The sequence below is a fragment of the Rhinolophus ferrumequinum genome (assembly GCF_004115265.2).
Source record: "Rhinolophus ferrumequinum isolate MPI-CBG mRhiFer1 chromosome 15 unlocalized genomic scaffold, mRhiFer1_v1.p scaffold_54_arrow_ctg1_1, whole genome shotgun sequence".
Classification (NCBI taxonomy): Eukaryota; Metazoa; Chordata; class Mammalia; order Chiroptera; family Rhinolophidae; genus Rhinolophus; species Rhinolophus ferrumequinum.
Window position 1 is genome coordinate 10,439,969 of NW_022680357.1, and position 21,405 is coordinate 10,461,373.

General features: G+C 43.5%; 1 protein-coding gene across 3 annotated transcripts in view; it reads left to right on the plus strand.

The window, feature by feature from the left end:
• The window catches only part of CIITA (class II major histocompatibility complex transactivator), a 92,381-nt gene that overhangs the window by 30,340 nt on the left and 40,636 nt on the right, over positions 1–21,405 (plus strand). For all 3 annotated transcript variants that reach the window (XM_033101147.1, XM_033101143.1, XM_033101142.1), the window contains exon 2: positions 16,211–16,554. In XM_033101147.1, coding sequence (XP_032957038.1) covers positions 16,272–16,554 — 283 coding nt within the window. In that variant the 5' untranslated portion in view covers positions 16,211–16,271. The remainder of the gene's footprint in view (positions 1–16,210; positions 16,555–21,405) is intronic.

Genomic DNA, 21,405 nt, shown 5'->3' on the forward strand with positions numbered 1-21,405 from the left:
TAGGTAGTGGGATTTTTTTTTTTCTTTCAGAAGACTTGGCTTCATGGCCATGTGCTGTAGTTGGGAGAGTGAGAACAGATGCAATGTTTTGGGGGGCAAATTGGTCCTAGGCAGTAACATCTGGGCATTTCGAGGGCTATGACCATTGCAGCGGTGTCCATAACAGTAACAAATCCACATCAGTGGCGCTCATTAAGAGGAATTGGTTAGGCAGACAATGATATATTCATTCCGTGAAATATTATAGAGCTATCAAAAAGAGCGCAGGAGATTTGTATCCATGGACACAGAAAGACACTTTAAGATAAAAATGTGAAAATCAAGTTGCTTAGCGGTATGTGTAGTATGATGTTAGAAAATTTCCTTAAATTGCTTCTGGGAAGAGGGACTACATGTGGGTAGCAGAATTTGTTTTTTACCAGTTTTAGAGAGAAGAAAGGAGTCAAGGATAGTGCAGGAATTGACACCACTTTGAAGATGGAGTTGTTAGTTCCCGGGGAACAAGGCCAACTCTAAAACCCCCTTACTGCGCCTCAGGCTGGGCAGTGTGAAAGCGCTGATTCTGAGCTTCCGGGTGCCTTCCAGGGGGCATTGGAAGTGGCTTCACCCGAAACTGGGCTTTCCCAAGCATCCCTCACTGATTACAGGAGCCAGGAGAGGGATGTGGGCATCGGCCAAGAGCAGGCAGAGAGCGTAACCTTGGGGCAGGCTTCCCATCCACTGTGGCAACTCTTATATCCGAAACTCAAACTAAATCATCTCTACAGGAGATGTCACTGGTCCCATCCTTCCAGGGCTTAGCCCTGCCAGGACCAAATTAGAAACCCAGTCTTCTAGATTCTTTATTCACGTCTTCATTCATTCATTCACTTATTAAGTTTTTATCAGAGGCTTAATCTATGCCATGCCCTATGATAGGCATTAAAAGCAGAGACATGGGTAAGATCCATTACCAACCTGTAAGGAGCTCACAGCCCAACGGGGAAAGGCAGGTCGTTCAATAATTAGAATTCCACGGAAGGATGTAGTAAAAACCCAAATATATAGTTATAACCCCTACTCCCCCCCGGTGATGAGATTGCCTAGGAAAGCAAAAGTGATCATTACAAGAAGATTTTAATGAGGTATCTGGGGATTTATAAGTTTGTAAATTTCGTCCTGATGCATTTAGTCTCCATGTTTCCTAGGGCTCCTCTTGCAGTGAATTATATTTATAATATTTTAAACTTTTATTTTGCAATAAGTCTCAACTCCTAAGGTGCTGCAAAAATAGCATCACGTGGTGTGCTGTGTCCCTCACTCAGCTTTCTCCAGTGGCAACATCTCATGTAGCTACAGTGCCTTATCAGACCCAGGAAACTGACGTTGGCCCCGTAGAATTAACCAGACCAGCCAAACACCGTCTGGCTCTGTCCATCCCATCAACATCCTCTTTCTCCAGTGTTGGTCAGCCTGTCTCTTTGCAACCCTTTGCAAAATAAAATTGCTATCCTTGCAAAGTTACAGAATTTCCTGAAGTTTACGTAAATGACGTGGGAGAACTACTAGAAGTGTGCCAAAGTTATTGACAAACGAACATCTGGCTGATGCAAGTCTTAGACCAAGAAACAACTAAAGAAGAAGATATTGATGTGAAGAAGACAGGACAGGGGCTTAAAAAAGAGAATCATTTCATTATGAAAATACTAAGAAAGGCCTGCTGGGAAACTGATAGCATCTTACGAGTATATTTTTGCAAAACTGACTCTCTGTATGATCATGGTGTGAAACCTGTAAGAAAAGGATGTCATATCATGCTTTCAAACAAATTTTTTGTCAGGAGGTTACGCCAAAAAGAAAAATACATATATCAGCCCTAGCTTCATCTGTTTAGTCTAAGAATTGGTACAGAATTGCAATTGTAATTTTGCTAGCTAAAGATGGAATAATGTCCATAAAATTTCAGTTTCATTTTTTTAATGTGGAGTGCCAATCAAATCTTTTTTTTTTCCCTGATTTACTATGAAACTTTAGTCTTGTTCTAACTTGCCTTTTTCTGGTCCTAATGATCGTCAGAGATCAAGAATTTCCTGCCAAGGTATTATAGAGTGAAGGATACACAATGATTAGTTCTACCTAGGGGAGGTCAGGAAAGTCTTCTACTAAGTTACATGTAGGTTGGGTATTGAAGGATGTGTAGGAGTTCACCAAGTGAAGAAGAAGAGGCATTGTATGCCATTAGAGAATAGTGTGATTTGAAGTCACAGAACGATGGAGGTGCGTGGCTTCCCTTCAGAGACTGAGTGGGCTTCAGTGTGACAGCAGCAGAGGGGAATGAGTGAGGGGCAGTTCTGTGCAATGGGACATGAGGCTGTAGAAGCTATAGACATGAGCCTTATTGAAAAGCTGACTCTGTTACCAGGCCCTGGGGAACCACTGGAGGGTTCTGAGCTGAGACAAGACATGGTCAGTGTTGCAGTTTAGAAAGATCCCTCTAGCTGCTGTGGGGGGAGAGCAAATTAGAGGAGGTGAGGCTGAAGGAAGGAAAACAAATTTAGAGAGTGGTGGCTAAGATCTAGGCTCCAGATTAGACCACTGTGTGGTGTCAGGCTCCCCCACTGACTAGCTCTAGGACCCTCACTTAACCTTTGTAAGCCTCAGCTTCTTCATCTGTTTAATGGAAATGACAACAGTAGCTCCTCATAGGATTGTCAGGAAGATTAACTGTCAAATAATGTGCTATTAGATGGAGGAGGCTAGATGAGATGATGGGGAAGATTTAAATCAAGAATTGTAATCTAGCGTGCTCCAGAAATACAATTGCCATAGGATCAAAGGACTCTGGAACACATCGCATGGAATGGGAGGACATGGTACAGGAGGAAGATGGACTCCTGGTCATTGACCTGGCGGCCCAGGTGGAAGGATTATCATTTGCTGACTCAGGGAACAAAGAGGGAGGAGCAGGTTTTGAGCCAGTGGGCTTGGTTTTGAGCATATGTAGAAGAATAAGATGCTATATCATAGAGAAGTAGCTTGATCTTCATGTTAGAAGTTTTTTTATTTAATGCAAGTTTGTCATACATAGTTCCAAAGGAAGTATAGTAACTATAGTGGCTATCTCAGCTATTAGGAATTATGTCAAACTTTTATAGTCTGAGGAACAATGGCCTTTGCTCAAAGCAGAGGAGGACTAAGAAAGAAAGTCTAGTAAATTTCACGTACCTTGAAGTCAATTATATAATAGAAGTAATAAAGAGACTTCTAATTCTAGTACTATAGAGGATTAGATACCCTAATACTCTACCCACTGGAAAAACTGAAATGCTGGATAAAATACTTGAAAGCATCTTTTAAACACTTTGCTGGAATAATCATAAAAGTTTAGTTTCATTCTTAGTTTTATTTTTCGTGATCTAGCACAAAGGTAAGGAATCAACAGAGTCCCCCAGAGATATGAAGTCAGGGATGCTGGGTGGTGAGCACCCATCAAAGCCAGTTTTGTCCTGAGGTTTTCTTTCAAACTCTGGAGAATTTGAACTTCCCTGTTAAAGACTACAGAGGGTGTAAGGGCAGGACACTAGGGCCCATTCAAGGTGAGAATTTACCGATAGGTGCCTCATAGAGCTGGACCGAAAAAAACTACACTCTCTCTGTAAGGATGAGTGAAACAGAAAAGACAGCTTATGAAACTTGTCTGTCTCAATCTTAGGGCTGAGTGTAGGGAGAGAAAAAAGTCTCACTTGAGAATTTGTTATCATCAGGGGCTCCTCACTCATGTTTGTGGCCTGAATTCATGCTACCTAAGTAGTCAAAAAGTTCTCAAGCAAATAGTTTAAAGATGTTACAAGTTCAAAGTAGGGTCCCCAGTAGAAGTCAGTTAGTCACTAATGGAACTTAATTTTTTACTAGGATTCGAAGGTCACCTATAATAAAGTTCTAAAGAACTGAACAGCTCACAGACAAAAATATCACACATGCAGAAAAGGAAGCATAGCACCATGAGTGGAAACGAGTAGACACAATAGACAGTAGAAGCAGACCCATAGACTTCTGATACAAGAATATAAATGCAAACATGTTTAAAATCAGTGATGTGCTTCAGCCAGCTCCTGCCAGCTCGCGAGAGCTGGTGGTGAGCATCTTCCCAACTCCATGTTCAGCAATATTATGTCGGTAGCTTGAGACTGGCCATGATGGCATATTTACACCACGGAAGCTGGCAAACATTATAAATTAGGGTATTTATTGTTTGTTTGTTTATTCAAAAAATTTTTGGAGCAAGAGCAAGTTGTTAAACATTGACTCGAAGACCACTGAATATATTTAAAGATTAAAACAGAAGCTTGAAAAAAAGAATCCGAGAATTGTTGGTTTGCAACCTCTTTGGGAGCATCCCGGGTGAAATCTGAAACCAGCCCTTATACACGAAGGGCAGGGAGAGACCAAAGGAAAAGGCAGACCATGCCAGATTGGTAGGTGGCTGGTTTAATAAGCAAGGGAACTTACTTTCCAGGCTTGGGCGACTGCAAGACAAATAGTTTTGCGCACCTGCCCACCAAATCTTAAAAGTTTATATGGAGTTCTAACTGAGTTCAGACACGGACCCAGGCAGCCTTTAACTGGAGTCAGTCACACACCCAGTCCAGAGAGTCTCAACACCACACTTTTATCTCAAGGCTGTGTCCTTGGAGCAGCTTAGGGAAGGCAAGCAGTGCACACATTGCAAACACAGCGTAGGGGTAAGGAGCCTCCGATTGCCAGGGGCCAGCTCTCAGATCAAACTGGCGGTCACATTCTCTCAGTGACCTGCTGCAACAGGAACAAAAGGCTATAAACAACAACTGAACATACTTCACAAACAACAGAAAGAACTTTCAGAAGCAAAAAAATATAATCATGAAAAATTAAAGCTTAGTAGATTAAACAATAGATCAATATGTTTTCTGGGTCACTTGTTCTTAAGAAGGATGTGAAAGATATGATAAAAGACATGGAGAGTAGTGTAAAAGATCTAATATAAAACAAATTGGCGTTTCAGAATAATAAAGAAATGGGAATGAGGTAATATTCAAAGATATGATCACTGAGAAATCTCCCGAACTGTTGAAAGTTACCAAATCTTGCTTATAGGTATCTCATTGAATCCTAAGAGGATAAAAAAGGGAAACTACAGAGCAACAAAGCATAAGAGAAAAATCTCAAAAGAAGACAGAAATAAAGGACAGATCTGCTAAGAATAATGGTTAATCTGACAACTTTTTATTCAACAGCAACATGGATGTCAGGAAAAAAAGTGAGAAAACAGTACTGAGAGAAAGTAGCTGTCAATTTAGAAGTTTGTGATATCCAAAATTATCTTTTAAGAAAAATACCTAAAGGAAGGTAGTTTCAGACAAAAACAGAGTCTATCAACAAAAAAAAATCCTCATTAAAGCAGATCCTAAAAGATACTTAAGAAAGAAGGAAAATCCCAACTGAAAGGCCCAAGAATCAAGAAGGAGTGATGAACAAAGATATTGGTAAATATGTAAGTAAATTGAAACAAAAATTAACTGTAGAACAATTATAATGGCTAATTTGGGATTAGAACTAAAGGATTAGATTATAGTATCATTTACCTTAGGAGGGAATGATTGATGTTAAAGTATTTAAAGGTTTTTATATTGTTTGGGAAAAGGTAAAAGTATAGATTAGATTTAGACTTTAAGTATTTATGTTAAAATAGCTATAGTGACCACTAAAAGAATGTGCATAGGGTGTGTAACTTCCAAATTAATTCCAAAATGTGAATGAGAAATAGAAAAAAGGAAAAAACAAAAAACAAAAACTTCAATGCAAAACAAGCAAAGAAAGGAGGGAAGGAAAAAGAAATAGAAAGCACAAGTCATATTAATATCTAAAGATAGATCTATAATTACAATAAACGTTAAGTGGATTGAACTCTCCAGTTACAAGACAATGATTTTTGACTGGATATAATATGTACAAGAGTTGTATTTAAAACTTAAAGACACTAGAGAGATGAAAAGTCAAATGATGGGAAAAATACATACCAGATAAATATAATTAAAAGAAAGCTAGTATCGCTATATTAGTATGAGACAAATAGACTTTAAGGTAAAAACATTGTCAGTGGTCAAGAGAATCATTGCATAATGATAAAAAGTTCAATTCAACCAGAAGATGTAACAATTCTAAACTTCAATGCACCTAGTAACACAGCCTCAAAAAATATAAAGAAAAAATTGACAGAACTAGCAGGAGAAATTGACAACTCCACCATCCTTTTAGGACATTTTAAGATTTGCCTCTCATTAATTGATAGATTGAACAGACAGACAATTAACAGATTCAATTTAAGTGACATATGTAGAAAATTACATTCCATAGGTGGAGGAATACACATTCTTTTCAAGCATAAATAGAATGTTTGCAAAAATTGACCATAAGCCAGATAATAAATCAGCCTTAACAAATATCATTTGTTACTATGTTCTCTGACCATATTAAGTTAAAATAAATAATACTATTTTATTATTTATTAATAAATAATATTAATTAATAATAAATAGTAATAAGTAATAAATACTACTACTAATAATAAATATTAAATACCCTGATACTATTAAGTTAAAAATAAATAATAAAATGGTAACTCGAAGAATTAAAAACAGACTCTCTACATTCAAAGAACATCTATCTCTTTGAACCTTGTGGTCATGGGGCTTCATAAGAAGGAACAAAATGCACCCGGACCTGCAACCTTTGACTTTAGCTTACGAAATCCAACTGGTCCACTTGGACAATTCATTCTGTGCCTCATTAAAATTCCTGGGCAGAGCTAGTTTACTGCCCAGCGCTGAGTGTCAAAAGCTCCAAATGATTGCTTCCTGGTTTTCCTTTAACTAAAATTTATTTCCTACTTATAGTCCTAGATTCATATTTTTCCATTCTCAAAGGACAGGCTTATCTTATTTGTTTTTTACAGTTGTTAAGATACTTTCAAGGTTCAGATTTAGCTTTAGCTAAAGCTAAATGTAAGTCCCCATGTCAGTTCCATGAGACATTGTTGCCTTTTTTGCTCACTGCTGTATTCCCAGGGCTACTACATGGGTTAGGCACTCAAAAAAATGAATTTGTTGGATGCCTACTATGGATCAGGCCATGTGTACCTGTTTTATGCTGATTTACGTAAGTTAGCCTTCAAAACAGCCCTGCAAGTTTAGGATGATTGACACCATTTCAAAGACGAGGAAATTGAGGCATTAAGGCACACAGAAGTAGAAAGTCATGGTCAAGTTTGTACATGGAGAACAAGAATTAAAATCTGTATGTAAAACAAGAAATCAGCCACTCCGTCTTATTCTACATCTTCCTTTCAGTTAGCATGGGCCAGGTGGGTATCAATGCAGAGTTATGACACTGCATTCGATTTATAATAATTCATAGTTGCCACAGGGAGCAGTTATATTAGTATATCAGAACAGTTATATCATTCCATAGGGCTAAAGAGTGTGTGTGTCTAAAGTCAGACTTTAAGGCTAGGAAAGCAGACAATTCCCTGTGTTACGATGGTTCAAATTATACCTTTGTGTCATTTGAGGTCCTCTAGGAAGCAGACACCAAGATAGAGTTGGGGTATAAGATATTTATAGGGGATTAGGCCTCCAAAAGATAAAGGGGAGAGAGAACAGAAATAAGCAGACAGATATAACACTTGTGAAAAGAGAGGGGAAGATAAGAGGATTATGTAGAAAGAGCCTCAGACTGTGGTTCAGCTGTGAGACGTCTCAGCCAAGTCAACAGGGAGTCTGGGTATGTAGCTTGCCCATGGAAGAATCCCATACTACCCAGAAATGGCAAGTCCTTGTGTCACGGCCATGCTCAGCCATTGCGCAGGGACTGCCTAGGAAGCACCTGGCATGAACTCACAAGCTGAGGCAGAATCCAGAGGCATCCACAGCTGGAAGCAGTTAGCTGACTGCACACGCCATGTTAACTCTTCTCTTAAAGAGAGCTGACTGGTGCATCTCCATGACTGTCAGAGCCTTGATAGTTTGCGAAGAACTTCTGTCCCCCTACCTCTGACTAAGGCAGAGATTAAGCTTGTGATCCTGTAGGCGTTGACAGTGGACACTCTCTGATTAAATCCTGGCAGTTACTGGCTGTGTGACCTTGAGCAGGACACTTGATGTGTCTGAGCCCAAGTGCCTGTGATTCCCAAAGGCCTTTTGTAAGTGTTAACTCTCTTGTAGAAAACTGTTTGATCCTCCTGCATCTCCAGCACTGACCCACTGCGAGAAACAGGCATCTCCATGTTGGGTCAAATTAAATGTCACTAAGTGGTCCCAACACCTCCTTGTTAAGAGTATCAAGAGGAATCACATAGACCTTGTTTTGAATCTTCTTCAAGCTTCGTTATGTCTTGGTGATAATAAGAATACCCACCTTATAGGCTGGTATAGAGATTTCTCAGGTGAAGTAGATGACACATGGTACCTTAAATAGTAATCACACTGTGGTGGGGACAGGGCTTATTGTGGTGCAGGTGTGGGCTGGTGGAGGTGACAGTGCTTGTGAAGATGGTCGTGACAACAGTGGAGATAGGAGAAGTGGCGAGACTGGAGGTGGGGAAGGTGGTAGGAAAGATAATGACGAAGGTGGTGAAGGTAAAGGTGATTATGGAAGTAATGGTGGGAATGAATGATGGATGGTGGTGGTGGCAATGGAAGGGAGATGGAGAAGGGGAGATGGTGGTGGTGGTGGAGGGGGACAGTGGAGCTGACTCCAGCATCCCACTTGGCCCAGGTCTCCTGACTCCCACTTTTGGCCCACATGAGTCTCAGCGAGTTGTGTCCTCATTCTGTTGATGACATGCCAGTCCCCACCCACTCTCCCCATTACCTCTGCAGTCACAAGCCAGGGATGAACGCCACGTGCCTTGGGGGGAAAACCCAAGCAAAGGCAGCAGTCCACGTCCCTGAGTGGTGATCAAGGTGACTGAGGCTGAGACGCAGCCACCGGTTTGCCCTGGTCTGTGGGCAAACACACGGCCCCCAGGGACCAGCCGTGACATATTCACGTGGCCTAGGGATCTAGGAAATTGGTCTCGCTGGCCTCTCAGGAGGAAGCAACCAGGCCCTGTTCTCCTTTTGCAAACGCACAGCCTGGCATTCCTCCCCAGGTTCCCGCTCAGGGTCTGTGACGTCACATCTCAGGGCCTCGTCCGTTCATGGAGATAGTTAATGCCATTGGTGACCATGAGACCATGTACAGAAAGCGCCTCGCTCCCTACTACTCTGCTTCAAGAAATGGGATCTGAATATTTTAATACATCGCCATTGATCTCCAAACCAGAGAGCAGGAGATAGAAGGTGATTACCTCTCACTCAGCAGGTAAGTGACCTCAAGAACTACCTGAGTCATGACCTTGAGCTTGGGACCCGGAGTGTGAGCGTTTTGCGTGTGACCCAGTTGCACTGCCTCTTCTCTGTAGACCCCCAAAACCCTCTCTTTCCTCTGCTTCTAGTCTCAGACCACAAGTTTCTCATCCCCAAGACCACAGGTCTCGATTTGTGACAGAACCATGATAACATTTATGAAATCAGTGTTTTCCAAAGTGTGGCTCCGTCATCACCCTGCTGGTAACCAGGTAGCTGGCGAGGAAGCCTTCACCTACAGGCTTTAAATAACAGTGGATCACGTGGCAAGAAAGCCGGTCCCCTTTCAATTCTTTATCATCACCATTATCGTTATATTAGGTCACACCAAGTGAACCGGCTATTTTTGTAGTTTAAAACGGACAGATATCAGCAATTTCATGTGACTCAGCCGAATAGGATGTTTTAGACATGCAAGAAGGTATAAAGAAGACTATGAATAGCTATGTAATCGCAACTTCGCTAACGAAATAAAACATTAAAGTTTTAGTGAAGTCCCCTGTGAATGTTTCCCTGACGCTGTTCCCTTCGTCCCTCCCACCTCCACACCTGCTTTGCTCTAGAAATCACCAGTGTCCTGAAATGACAGTTGGTCGTTTTTATGCACATCCTCCTCTCGTATGTATCCCACTCCTAGACAATTCTTTTCAGACTGCAGTTGGTTTTCCACTCATTACATTTTTGAGTGACATGTTAACATATGTAGCCCTCGTTCATGTATTTTAACTATTGTATAGGATCTTATTGTAGGAATACGTATATTGCAATTTGATTACCCTTTCTACTTTTGGAGGATATTTAAGTTGTTTCTAGGTTCTTGGGGGTGATTCTTTTATAGTCAGTGAAATGTCTGTATTCTTTTATTGGTTTTTGCTTCTGTGTGTTACATTTCAACTTTCAATGATAAAAATTCAGAAATTCTGATTCTGTAATCATAAAATCTTGCTTTACACATTATTTTCATGCTGCCAAAGTCAACAGTTACACAAAACACTACACGGGTTTAATTGACTCTAGACATAGTAACATCAGCTAGGAGGAAGCTAATCAAGTCACAAACATTCAAAGATGAAATTATAAGCAGACACAGTGCATTTGTTACCGTTCATAAATAGTATAATGCCTTCCTCTCCGAGACAGGCGTCCTTAAGCCTCAGATACAGTATATAGACATTTGCTGTTAGCATAAAAACTGTCCAATTTTATAACAGTAATCAAACACTCTTAAGGCACATAACCAGAATTGGGAATGGAACTCAAACCTTCCAACGTCTCACTCTGCTCCAAATAGCTGCTGTCCACCAGGCAGGTTTAATTTGGTCGTTTTATTAGTGTGAGGTTGTCCATCAGAAACCATTTAAAGACTCTATCCTTCAATACACAAAGCAGGTGAATAGCACTTTTCTCTAAAATTTTCCGTTTTGTGTGTGAGTGCAGTCAGACAGCCCTAATGATACATACTTGTGATGATTCTGGAAGGAATTACAGGTGGGCGACCATGAATGACCAATGCCACCGAAGGGGTGGAGATTGTACTACCAGCTGAGCCCATGAGGAAAACGCCTCGGGAGGAGCTGAATTCAGAGCCCTTGGCAACCTGTTTTACGGGTCTTCTTGGAAATATAACACTCTCATGGATTTAGCAGCTTATGGATTTACTTTTATGTGTAACACCATACTGTTATGAAATAGGAGAAATGATTATAAAGACTCAACCAGGAAACATTTAAAACGTGGACTATACCCCAGTGTGTAATAGATTTGTCTAGCTTCATGTTAACAACCAATAAATTCCTTCACTTCAAGTGGGTCCATTACATTTAATTTCTTAAAGCCACACATATTTCAGAATGTTTATAAAAGGCATTTATATCTATTCTTGCGTTTATTTTTTACCATCACAGATAATACTGCTTCAGGTGTCACAGGCTTATGTGTAAGCATTTCCCTGGGGTGTACCCCCAGGAGTAGAGATGCTACGTATGTACTTCTCCCTTCTTCATAGGTTTTGCCAAATTGTTACCCTAAGTGATCGCACCATCCCACTCTCCAAGAGAGTAGGAGAGTTCTCATTTTTCTACATCCTTTCTGGTAGTTTAAATTCTTTTTACTCATTTGCTGATGTAGACACTTCAGCTTGGTGCTAGTCTAACCTTTAACACGTCTCTCTAACACTGGCTAACCCTCTTTATCACAAAGAGAAATTGGACCTCAGGGTCCAAACCTTCAACAAGCAGAAGACTAAACATTTGTATTATCGATTTACTCGCCATGTGTTGGTCACAGTTGCCTACTATTCCTGGGCGTGTGATAGGATTTTCCAACTGTGATAGGAATATGAAATTTCCTTTTATGATAAATGAATAAGCCAGATTAAGGCAAAATATCTATGAATAAGAGTGCAGGTTGCATGTGATTATGAGAAATAAAATCACACAGGGGGCCCTGAATGACTGTGGACGGGGGAAATGCCGCACTCGTGACTGGTCACAGGAGAATGTCATGGAATTCTGAGGCCAGCAGGTTCTGCACCTGAGTAACACATCCCTGGAGATGGTACTATTTCAGAACTGAAAGAAATCTTAGGGATCATGTAATCTGACCACTCATCTTATAGGTGACGCAATTGTGGTCCAGAGAGAGGAAATGCCTTGCCTGTGGTGGCACAGTGAGTCAGTGGCTGAGTGGAGGCTGGCGTTCAGGTTTTCCTGACGAAACTCATGACTGAGTAGTGGCTGGATTGATAGGAAAGAGGAAGGTAGCCTTACAAGTGACCAGGCGAACTGAACTCTTATCCCTGGTTCTGTGTGCCCAATGTTTGCTCTTTCATTATCCATTATTCCCACCTTGGAGGCTTGGGATGGGGTCTCAGGCCTAGTCCTCGTCCCCACCTGGAGGCTTGGGATGGGGTCTCAGGCCTGATCCTCATCCTCACCTGGAGGCTTGGGATGGGGTCTCAGGCCAGGTCCTCGTCCCCACCTGGAGGCTTTGGGATGGATTCTCAGGCCTGGTCCTCATCCCCACCTGGAGGCTTCGGATGGGGTCTCAGGCCTGATCCTCATCCCCGGTCCTCATCCCCACCTGGAGGCTTGGGATGTATTCTCAGGCCTGGTCCTCTCTTTCAAGCACCACAGAGGTGAGGTGCTTAAGAACACAAGTTCCTTATCTTTCCCAGCAACTGACCCCCTGCCAGCTCTCCATAGCCATGGCTGAAGATTAGGTACCATCTATTCCATTAGTTCAAATTCTCTTTTGGCTCCTTTTTTCCTAACTCCTAAGTTTTAAGCTCCTCAAATCTCTTTTTCTGTCAGGGCTAATTGATGGGCATTACTGCCTTGTCCAAGAAACTGCATGGTCTTCTGACTGCTGGGAAAAGAAATCTCAGAGCGAAAGAGGGGAAAGGGGGCAAAAGTTTCCTCTTCCCCTCTAGCTGCAGTAAAGCAGACGCTGTTCTGCATCACAAAGTTAGTTCTGATAAAACTGAGAACATTTACACGAGTGTCCAGCCCATGCTTCTGTTATGAGAGAAGACCTGTGTGAAAAGCTTCATTTGATGATTATAAAACTATTCTTTAAAGTGTAGTTTGTACAAAGGAGTCTTTTAAGATACCCAGCCTGCAAAAATTATTGATTTGCCCTGTGAAATTATGAGCTCTAATGCCTACAAAGTATGCAATTTTGATTATCTTAATTGATAATTTGTTGCTTTGGGGATAATATGCATCGATGTCTCTGTTTGCTTCCAAGTGTGGGCACTTTGTTAAATAAGAAGAAAAGCTTTGGAATTTCACCTTCTGCCTTTATGCACAAAGTTTATAACGTCATGATCTTGTTCGTGGCTTATTCAAACCTAGAGTTGAGAGTTCATCTCATTTAAAACTCTGTATTACTTTCTAATTGCTGTTTAGCTATACCATTTTGCATTATGTTTTAGTGTTTGCCCAAGGGATTATAATACACATTTTCCATTTCTCTCAATCTACATAGAGGTAACATTGTGCCACTAGATATAAAATTTAGAAACCTTGCAACTGTATAGTCAGCATATGTATTGTATAATATATATTTAAGTCACAAGACAATACTATAATTTTTGTTTTAAGCAATTATGTTTTAAGAAGAATATTTTTTTGTATTTACCCAGAGATTAGTATTTCTCGTGCTCCTCAAGCCTCCTTGTAGCTCTGCATTTCTAACTGATATCATTTGTCTTCCACATAAAGAACTTACGTTAGCATTTCTTGAGGTGCAGGTCTGCTGCAACATATTCTTTCAGTTTTCTTTTATTTGAAAATATCTATTTTTCCTGCATTTTTGAAGGATATTTTCACTGAATTTAGAAATCTGAGTCAACAGTTTCTTTTCTTCTTAGTTCTTCCAAGATATTGTTCCACTGTCGTCTGGCCTCCATGGTTTCTAATGAGAAGTCAGTGATTATTCAAAAGCTCTCCTGTATGTAATGTGTTGTTTTTATCTGGCTGCTTGTGCAAGTTTCTCTTTATCTTTGGTTTTCAGCAGTTTGACTTTGATGCTCCTCAGTGTAGTTTTCTTATATTTATCCTGCTTGGAGTTTACTGAGCTTCACAGATCTATTTTACATTCACCAAATGTGAGATATTTTGGGCTTTATTTCTTTAAGGCTTTTTTCTGCCCCATCCTTTCTTTTCTTCTTCTGTGACTCCTAATATGTATATATTGGACCTTTGACATGGTCTCACAGATCCTTGAAGCTCATTTCCTTCAATCTTTCTCTCTGTTCTTCACATCAAATGATTTCTACTGTTCCTTCTTAAAGTTACTCTTTCTTCTATGATTTCCCATTTCACTGTTAATCCCATCCAGGGACTTTCAACTTTTCACTGTGATAATTTCCATTTGGTAATGTTTAAGTAGTTTCTATGTTTTTCTGCTAAAATTTCCTATCTTCTCATTTTGATGAATATGTTTTCCTTTATGTCCTGTTGGTTCATGGTTATAGTCAGTGCTTTAAAAGTCGTTGTCTGCTGATTTCAACATCTGGGTCATCTTGGGTCAGTTTCCATTGACTGCCTTTCTCTTTTGCAAATGACTCCCTTTTTATGTTTCTTTGGATGTGTGCTGCACCTCATGAATGATAGGTTCAGAGCACTCTGGATTCTGTTACAGTAGGAAGAGTGTTTATTTGTTTGATGTTGTTTTACCAGGCTCTTCACTTGGCTGGCATCGAGTGCAAAGTCTCTTACCCCCTCTGCACACCCATAGTAGCTTGCACTTCAAATCTCATTCAGTTCGTTGAGCCTCAGCTGAGCTGTTCGGAGTCTGACCTTCAATGCATACATGGTTCATTGGTCAGCCAGATATTTGGCAGTTTAGACACAGAATTTGGAGGAAGTTCTTTGTCCCTTGCCTGGAATTTCTACCCCCACTTTCCAGCAGCTATTGTCACCCCAAATTCTGTCCTCTAGTAGTCCTCAGGGCAATAACACTTTGCGTATTTTAAAAGAGTGTGAGTAGCCTGGCACAGCAGTGATTGAGACCTGTCTTCAGGCTAAACTCATAAGCTGGGAATTCACCAGTGATATTCTTGTCTTCCACGCATTGACTCACTTCTAGTATCTGCCTGCTCTGGTCACTCTCCAGTGCCTTAAGGTAGTTGTTTTTCATATTTTTCCTCAGAGTTTATAGTTGTTACCTGTGGTAGAGTTGGTGAGGTAGGAACCACTGAGCCATACGGAAAGTGGCAATTCTTATTTGTGTCATTTAAGTGAACAATGTAAATGCTCCCATCTGATAGATGGTAAAACTGAGGCCAGAGAGGAAACAAGGTCATGGGTGTGTTTCTCAATGGGCAGGGGGAGCAATCAGCTATGATTTTTAAAAAATTGGGTTGGGGATTTTTAGAGTAAAATCGTAAAACAGCCAAGTTCCTATGCAAAACCTCTATTTAGTGCATTTGTAAATTGGGGATAATATTAGTATACAGCCAGTGTTCATTAAGTGCTTACTAGGTCTAATGCTAAGCCCCTTGAAGGCATTCTCTCTTTTAATCCTCAAGACAACTCAATGAGATTGGATTACTTTTATTTGGAGATTTCACGGAAGTGGAGACTGAAGTTTAGTGAGGTTAAGCCCAAGATGACAAAGTTGTTTGCACTATTAATCAATAATAATAATGATGGCAATAAGCATAAGAATAGTGGCTCATATTTATTGAGCTATTGTCACGTTGTAGGTAACATGAGGTGTTCTGTATACATGATCTCACTTAATCCTTCCAACAGCTCTGGAGGTAAGTACTGTTGTTACCACTCCATCCAACTCTACGTGGCAAATACTATTACTATCATGCTACCTTTTCAGATGGCAGAATGGAGGCCAGAAGAGGCTGAGTAACTTGCCCAAGGTCACATAATTAGCAAGGGGCAGACCTGGGATTTGAACCCAAGCAGATTAGTTCCAAACCCAATTACTTAACCTCTATGCCCCAATTGCCTTCATACTATGATAAAACATCTGAAAAGACTGCTCATCTTAGCGGTCCTCCAAGAGTCAGGTTTTCCTCCTTTTAATAAATGCTGGATTGGATTAGATGGAATCCACAAGGCGGCAGGCTTCTGGGGCCCTTGCACATGGAAGAAACCTGCAAATATCTGTGGGGTGTGAATCAGCCCAAGAACCCATTTCCAGCCATTCACCATATACCCCAGCCTGCAGCGCAAATGAGGAAATCTTCCTAAGCAGGAATAAGCTGCAATAATTTGCGGAGGTTCCCTCATCCTGTTTTTCACTTCATGTTTTGGATGCTGCAGGCCGGGTGAGCAGAGATCCCAGGCTCTGGCCCTGACAGCTGCACTGCCTCCAAGCGCTGCCATGAACCACTTCCAGACCATCCTGGCTCAGGTCCGGATGCTGCTCTCCAGCCATCAGCCGAGCCAGGTGCAGGCCCTCCTGGACAACCTGCTGGAGGAGGAGCTTCTCTCCAGGGAGTACCACTGCGCCCTGCTCCATGAGCCTGATGCTGAGGCTCTGGCCAGGAAGATCTCCTTGACCCTGCTGCAGAAAGGAGACCCGGACTTGGCCCTCTTGAAGTGGGCCTGGAGTGGGCTGCAGGTGCCAGCATCCGAGAGGGCCCTCGGCTACAAGGACCATGGTGGTAAGTTGGCGTCCCCTTTGCTCCAGGAGCAATGACTGGCTGTAAGCAGCTCAAGGATTTTTCTGTCCTCTCTGAAAGAGAAGTCAGTGTGATCATCTGTGTCCCAAGATGGGAAGGCCGACCTGGGCAGGAATCAGGGCGGCTGGTGGAGCTGGCAGGAGCCGCAAGTGCTTAGAGAGAACTGTCTGTGATGCTCGTGTGCTGGAGGCAAGCGGCGTGCTTCCCACTCTGCTTAAGAGAAAACCCTCCTTGAGGCAAGCGGGCCAGTGGGTTTACTCCCTGAGTCTCCTCGATGTGTCAGGCCCTATACTGGGCACTGGCCGGGGCGGGGCACACATCAGCTCTTGAACTCAAGGGGCTCACGATCTAATGGGGAAAACAGGTGCAGGCATAGTCAGTGTGGTTCAATGATGGAGACGTGAGGGGCCATTAACCGGAGTGGCCACAGCGCCGGATTGCGGAGGATGCTGTGTGCGCATGCACACACCTGCGCGTTTGTGTATTTCTGTGCACAGGTGCTTGTGTGTGGGCATACGTGTGCGTGTGCATACATGCATGCGTGTGTGTGTTCATTTGTGTCACAGGGAGAGACAGAAGCCGAAGGAGAGACAGAGAGAAAGAGAAAGGGCAGGGCAGAATAGAAAGAGACAGAGAGAGATGGAAAGAAGGGAGGGAGAGAGGGAAAGTGAGGGGGAGGGGAAGAAGAGAGAGAAGGTGGGGGAAAGAGTGACAGAGAAAGAGAGGGAGAGATGGGAACTAGGAATCAGATCAGGAGAAGAGAGGGAAAAAGTGTCTTCTTTTTCGAGTGTTGATGATACTTGTTGCATCTTAAATCAGAAAAAACAAGCCAACACCATACTGTTTCACTTGCAGCCTTGGCTCCTCAAACATGTAAGGTCTTCCTTTCCAGTTACACAGAGATTCTCTTTGTTGCAAACAACCTTCTTCCCCAAGATGCCTGTTTGATCTGTTTCCTCTATGCAAATCTGTGCTTTTCAAATTTTATAATTTGGCGTCATGAATTCCTGGTCCTCCTTGGTCCCTTTGCGGTTTCACAGTAATAGAAAACTTGAGATAATAACAATGGTTCATATTTCTTCACTATTTACTGTGTGCCACGTATAGATAGCCTAAGTACATCCGGGCACCTTCGTAGCTAGTCCCCATATCCACCCGAAGCCCTTTGATTATCTGCATCCTTATTCTACAGGCCACCCAGAGGTGACACCCTGGGTCCTCAGGTAGGAAGAGGTGGAGGTGGGATTTGAGGACAGGCACGCTTTTATCCTCAACCTGACCTTCAGAGTTAAAAGCCCTTTGATGGTCTTGACTTTGGTACCAAAGGGTGGTAAAGGCATTTCTCCAACTCTTCCGGCCAAGACACCCGTTTATATGGGGTTGGCTCCCCTGTGCTTAAATTCTCACCCAGCTGGTATCCTGGACACATTTTCTACTCTCCCACTCTTGACAGATCCCTGGGGCAACAGGCATCTTTACGACCTGAGTGATCTCCCCGACTTCTTAAGCAGAGTGCCTGTAGCCCATGTGGTCTCAGTGGGAGAGCCTAGGCCAACCTGGGGGGAAGTCAAAGCCTTCCTCTCTTTTTGACCCCCCCCACCCCCGCCACAAACTGCATGTCTTAAGATACCTCGGCCCCTCCTCCGCCTCTCACTGGTTCCTGTTATTTAACTGTGTTTCCGCCCTGGGGATGTATTATTTTTTTCTGATCCCTTGTGACTCTAGAAAGGGAACTGGGCTTTAGGAGGCTGGGAGATAGAGAAGGACAAATCTCTGTCTTTCCTGCTCCTTCTTCTGTCCTCCAGGCCAGCTCTTCTCCAGGTTTTGACCCAGGACGAGGCAGGTGTGCCTGCTGCAGTACAAGCAGGAAGGGAGCACCTTCCGGAGGGGATGAAGCAGAACGGGAAAGAAAATTGTGTGGTTTATAAATAAAGGCACTGACTTTAGTTTCAGTGGGGTTCAGAAAAGGAAATCGTCCAATGATGTTTTAGTAACTCTCCCCACACCCTGTAACGATCTTCACCCCCCACTGCCCTAAATCCTGCACCCGCTCCCCCATCACTCTGAGCAAAAGCTAAATCCAGACATCCTGAGGCCCTTCACGGTCTGGCTCTCATCACCACTCTGCTTTCATCCCTTGCTTCTGCCTTGCTCATGCTCCAGCCATGCCGACCCCCGTGCTGTTCCTGGGACAGGCTTGGCACGCTCTCCACCTTGGGACCGCCGCACCTGCTGGCCCCTCCACCGAGAACACTGCTCTCTTGATGTCCTCCTGGCTCACCAACCGGACATCCTCTAGCTCTCGACTCAGGTGTCACCTCAGTGAGGCCTTCCGTTTAGAACTGCAATGCCCCCTCCACATTCCGAGCCCCCTCCCTAGAGTGATGTTTCACCTTCTATGTAGTTCACTTTGTATGTTTGTTGTGGGTTGCCTGACTCTCCCACTGGAAAATACGTTCCACGTGGAACTGTATTTTGATCCCAGGTGCACCCCAACTGTGTAGCATGGCATTGGGGACAGGATCGGTATGCCATGTGTAGTTGCTGAATGTTGGATGGAGAGATGGGAGGATGGAGGGACGGATGGGTGGGTGGGCGGATGGCTCGTGTACTACCATCATTCTCGCTTTACAGGTGAGTAAACTGAGGCACAGAGAGGTTACGGCCTGGGGAGTGGGGCTGTTAGGTCTCACCGAGTCCAGATGTGTCTCTACACTTTCTGCTTGGTTACCTGTTTTAAACAACCCAAAGGGATACCGTAAATCTACCAAAAACAGGTTAACTGGCTTCATACTGAAACTAGCCTGATGATTCAGAAGGCTCCTTCAGCTACTGCAGTGCGACAGCTGCAATTGTGCAGAGAGCCCACTTCGGGGGCTTGACTCTGTGCGATGCAGAGCAGCACGTGTGCGTTCAGCCCCAGGCCAGCTCGGGGAGGCTGGAGAGTCAAGGTCCCTATCCTAGCAGAACTCAGCAGCTTCACTGGGGAATCCGAGCAAACGTTCGGGCATTCTTTAGTGGACAGTGGGTGACAGCTCCTGGAAGGGCCATCTGCAACCAGAGAAGAGAGAGTTAGGATGGCAGTGATGCCCAAAGAACCAGGCTGGAAGCTGGACCGCTCTGGGACCTTGGCCATGTAACTGCACTACTCTGACCCTCAGTTTCTTCATCTCTAAAATGGGAATGACGATGTAAGCTCCCAGGGCTGTAGTGAGTGTTAAATTAGTTGCTAGTTGGGAAACTATCTGAGGCATTGCCTAGCATTAGACAGATAACTCTAGGGGGTTAACAGCATGGAGCACTGGACAGGGGGGAATAAACCAGGGGTTTGAGGTGCTGAGGAAACGATCATCTGTAGCCTTGCTAGGGGCACCAAATAATATCTAGACAGTAGTGAGTGCTTGGGTGCTGTGTGCCGCAGAAGAATGAGGCAATATGGCCCCACCCTCAGATTGGCACACTGGGTAAGCACGTGGGCCGTGCCCTCCAGTGGCCTGAGTGCCAGTCGTGACTCCCTGATTCCAAGGGGTATCTCTGTGAGCCCTTCCTTGGACCCTTCTGGGCCTTAGCTTCCCTGTCTATAAAACGGAGGCGACAGTAGTACCGAGTGTCGTTCTCGGGATTCAGTTACCTCAGCCAACCTGAGGCACATGCATTTCTGGCAAGAGGAGAGCTGGCTCTGACTCAGCAGCCTTGAGGGTGGTGCTGGGGCAAACACAGGCCCGAGGTGAACAGACGGATGGCTGTGGGTGAGGGATGGCAGAGGCAGCTGGCCTGGGTTTGTGACCAGAGCGAGGGGCACAGAAGTGTTTGGGGCGTGCTTTCGCAGAGGCTGTAGGTTTTCTAGTTTATCGTTTCCTTTGGCTTCCCTTTGTCGTTTCATTGCTCTCTGTTTTCATGATACGATTTCATGATGGAAAAGCAGGGATGGTCTGGGCTGCCAAGTTCCTCCTCCAGCGTCCCCCCTCATGTGGCTCTTAGGATGAGAGCCGCAGAGCTGGGCTGTGCAGAGGAGAGGGGCTGCACCCTTCCTCCCAACTCCTTCCTTTCCCCAAACCTGAGGCGGAAACATGTTGGGGAGGACAACTGTTGTTCTTGCACGCGGCGTCTTCTCAGCCTGACACACATCACCTTCACCTCCAGGAACCACAGAAGGAGAGGCACCTGCGCCCGGAAGTTGGCACTTCCCCGTGGGTTTTCCCCGTGCTGACCAGTGGCCTGGCTTGGCTCCAAGCCTGCTGCCTGACCCAACCAAGGACGGTTTCTGTTCTTTGTTGCTGTTACCTTGAGCCTCTCACCTGTGTCCTCACTTGCCCAGCCACTTACCTGCCTGCCCTCAAACTTACCTGTTTTAACGACCTACCTACTATCTACTTATGAATTCATCAACTTACAGCTACTACCTACTTATGTCTACTTATCAGTCTTTCTACTTCTCTAATTGCCTGTATATTTATGTATCACACTTATTTACCTGCCTTCCTACAACTAACCCATTTGTATGTTACCTACTGATGATAGGCTTACGTTCTCACACACCTCCCTACCTGCCTAATTTGAATACATACCAGTTTTATTCTCTCTATTCACCTACCTCTCTACTGACTCACCTCTACTCTTTCTTTTTAAAATCTCCTTCCTTCCCTCTTCCTCAGTCATTTATTTAGCACCTGCTAGGACTTGTGGTCACACAAAAAGCATTCGAGAAAGCACTCCCAACCTCGGAAGGGAGAACTCTTCAGCCATTTGGAACTTGAGTCTACCTTGATCATTTAAATCCAAGCTCCATCATTTCATTCGAATAGGCTTGGAGTATGTCTTTTAAATGAGAAA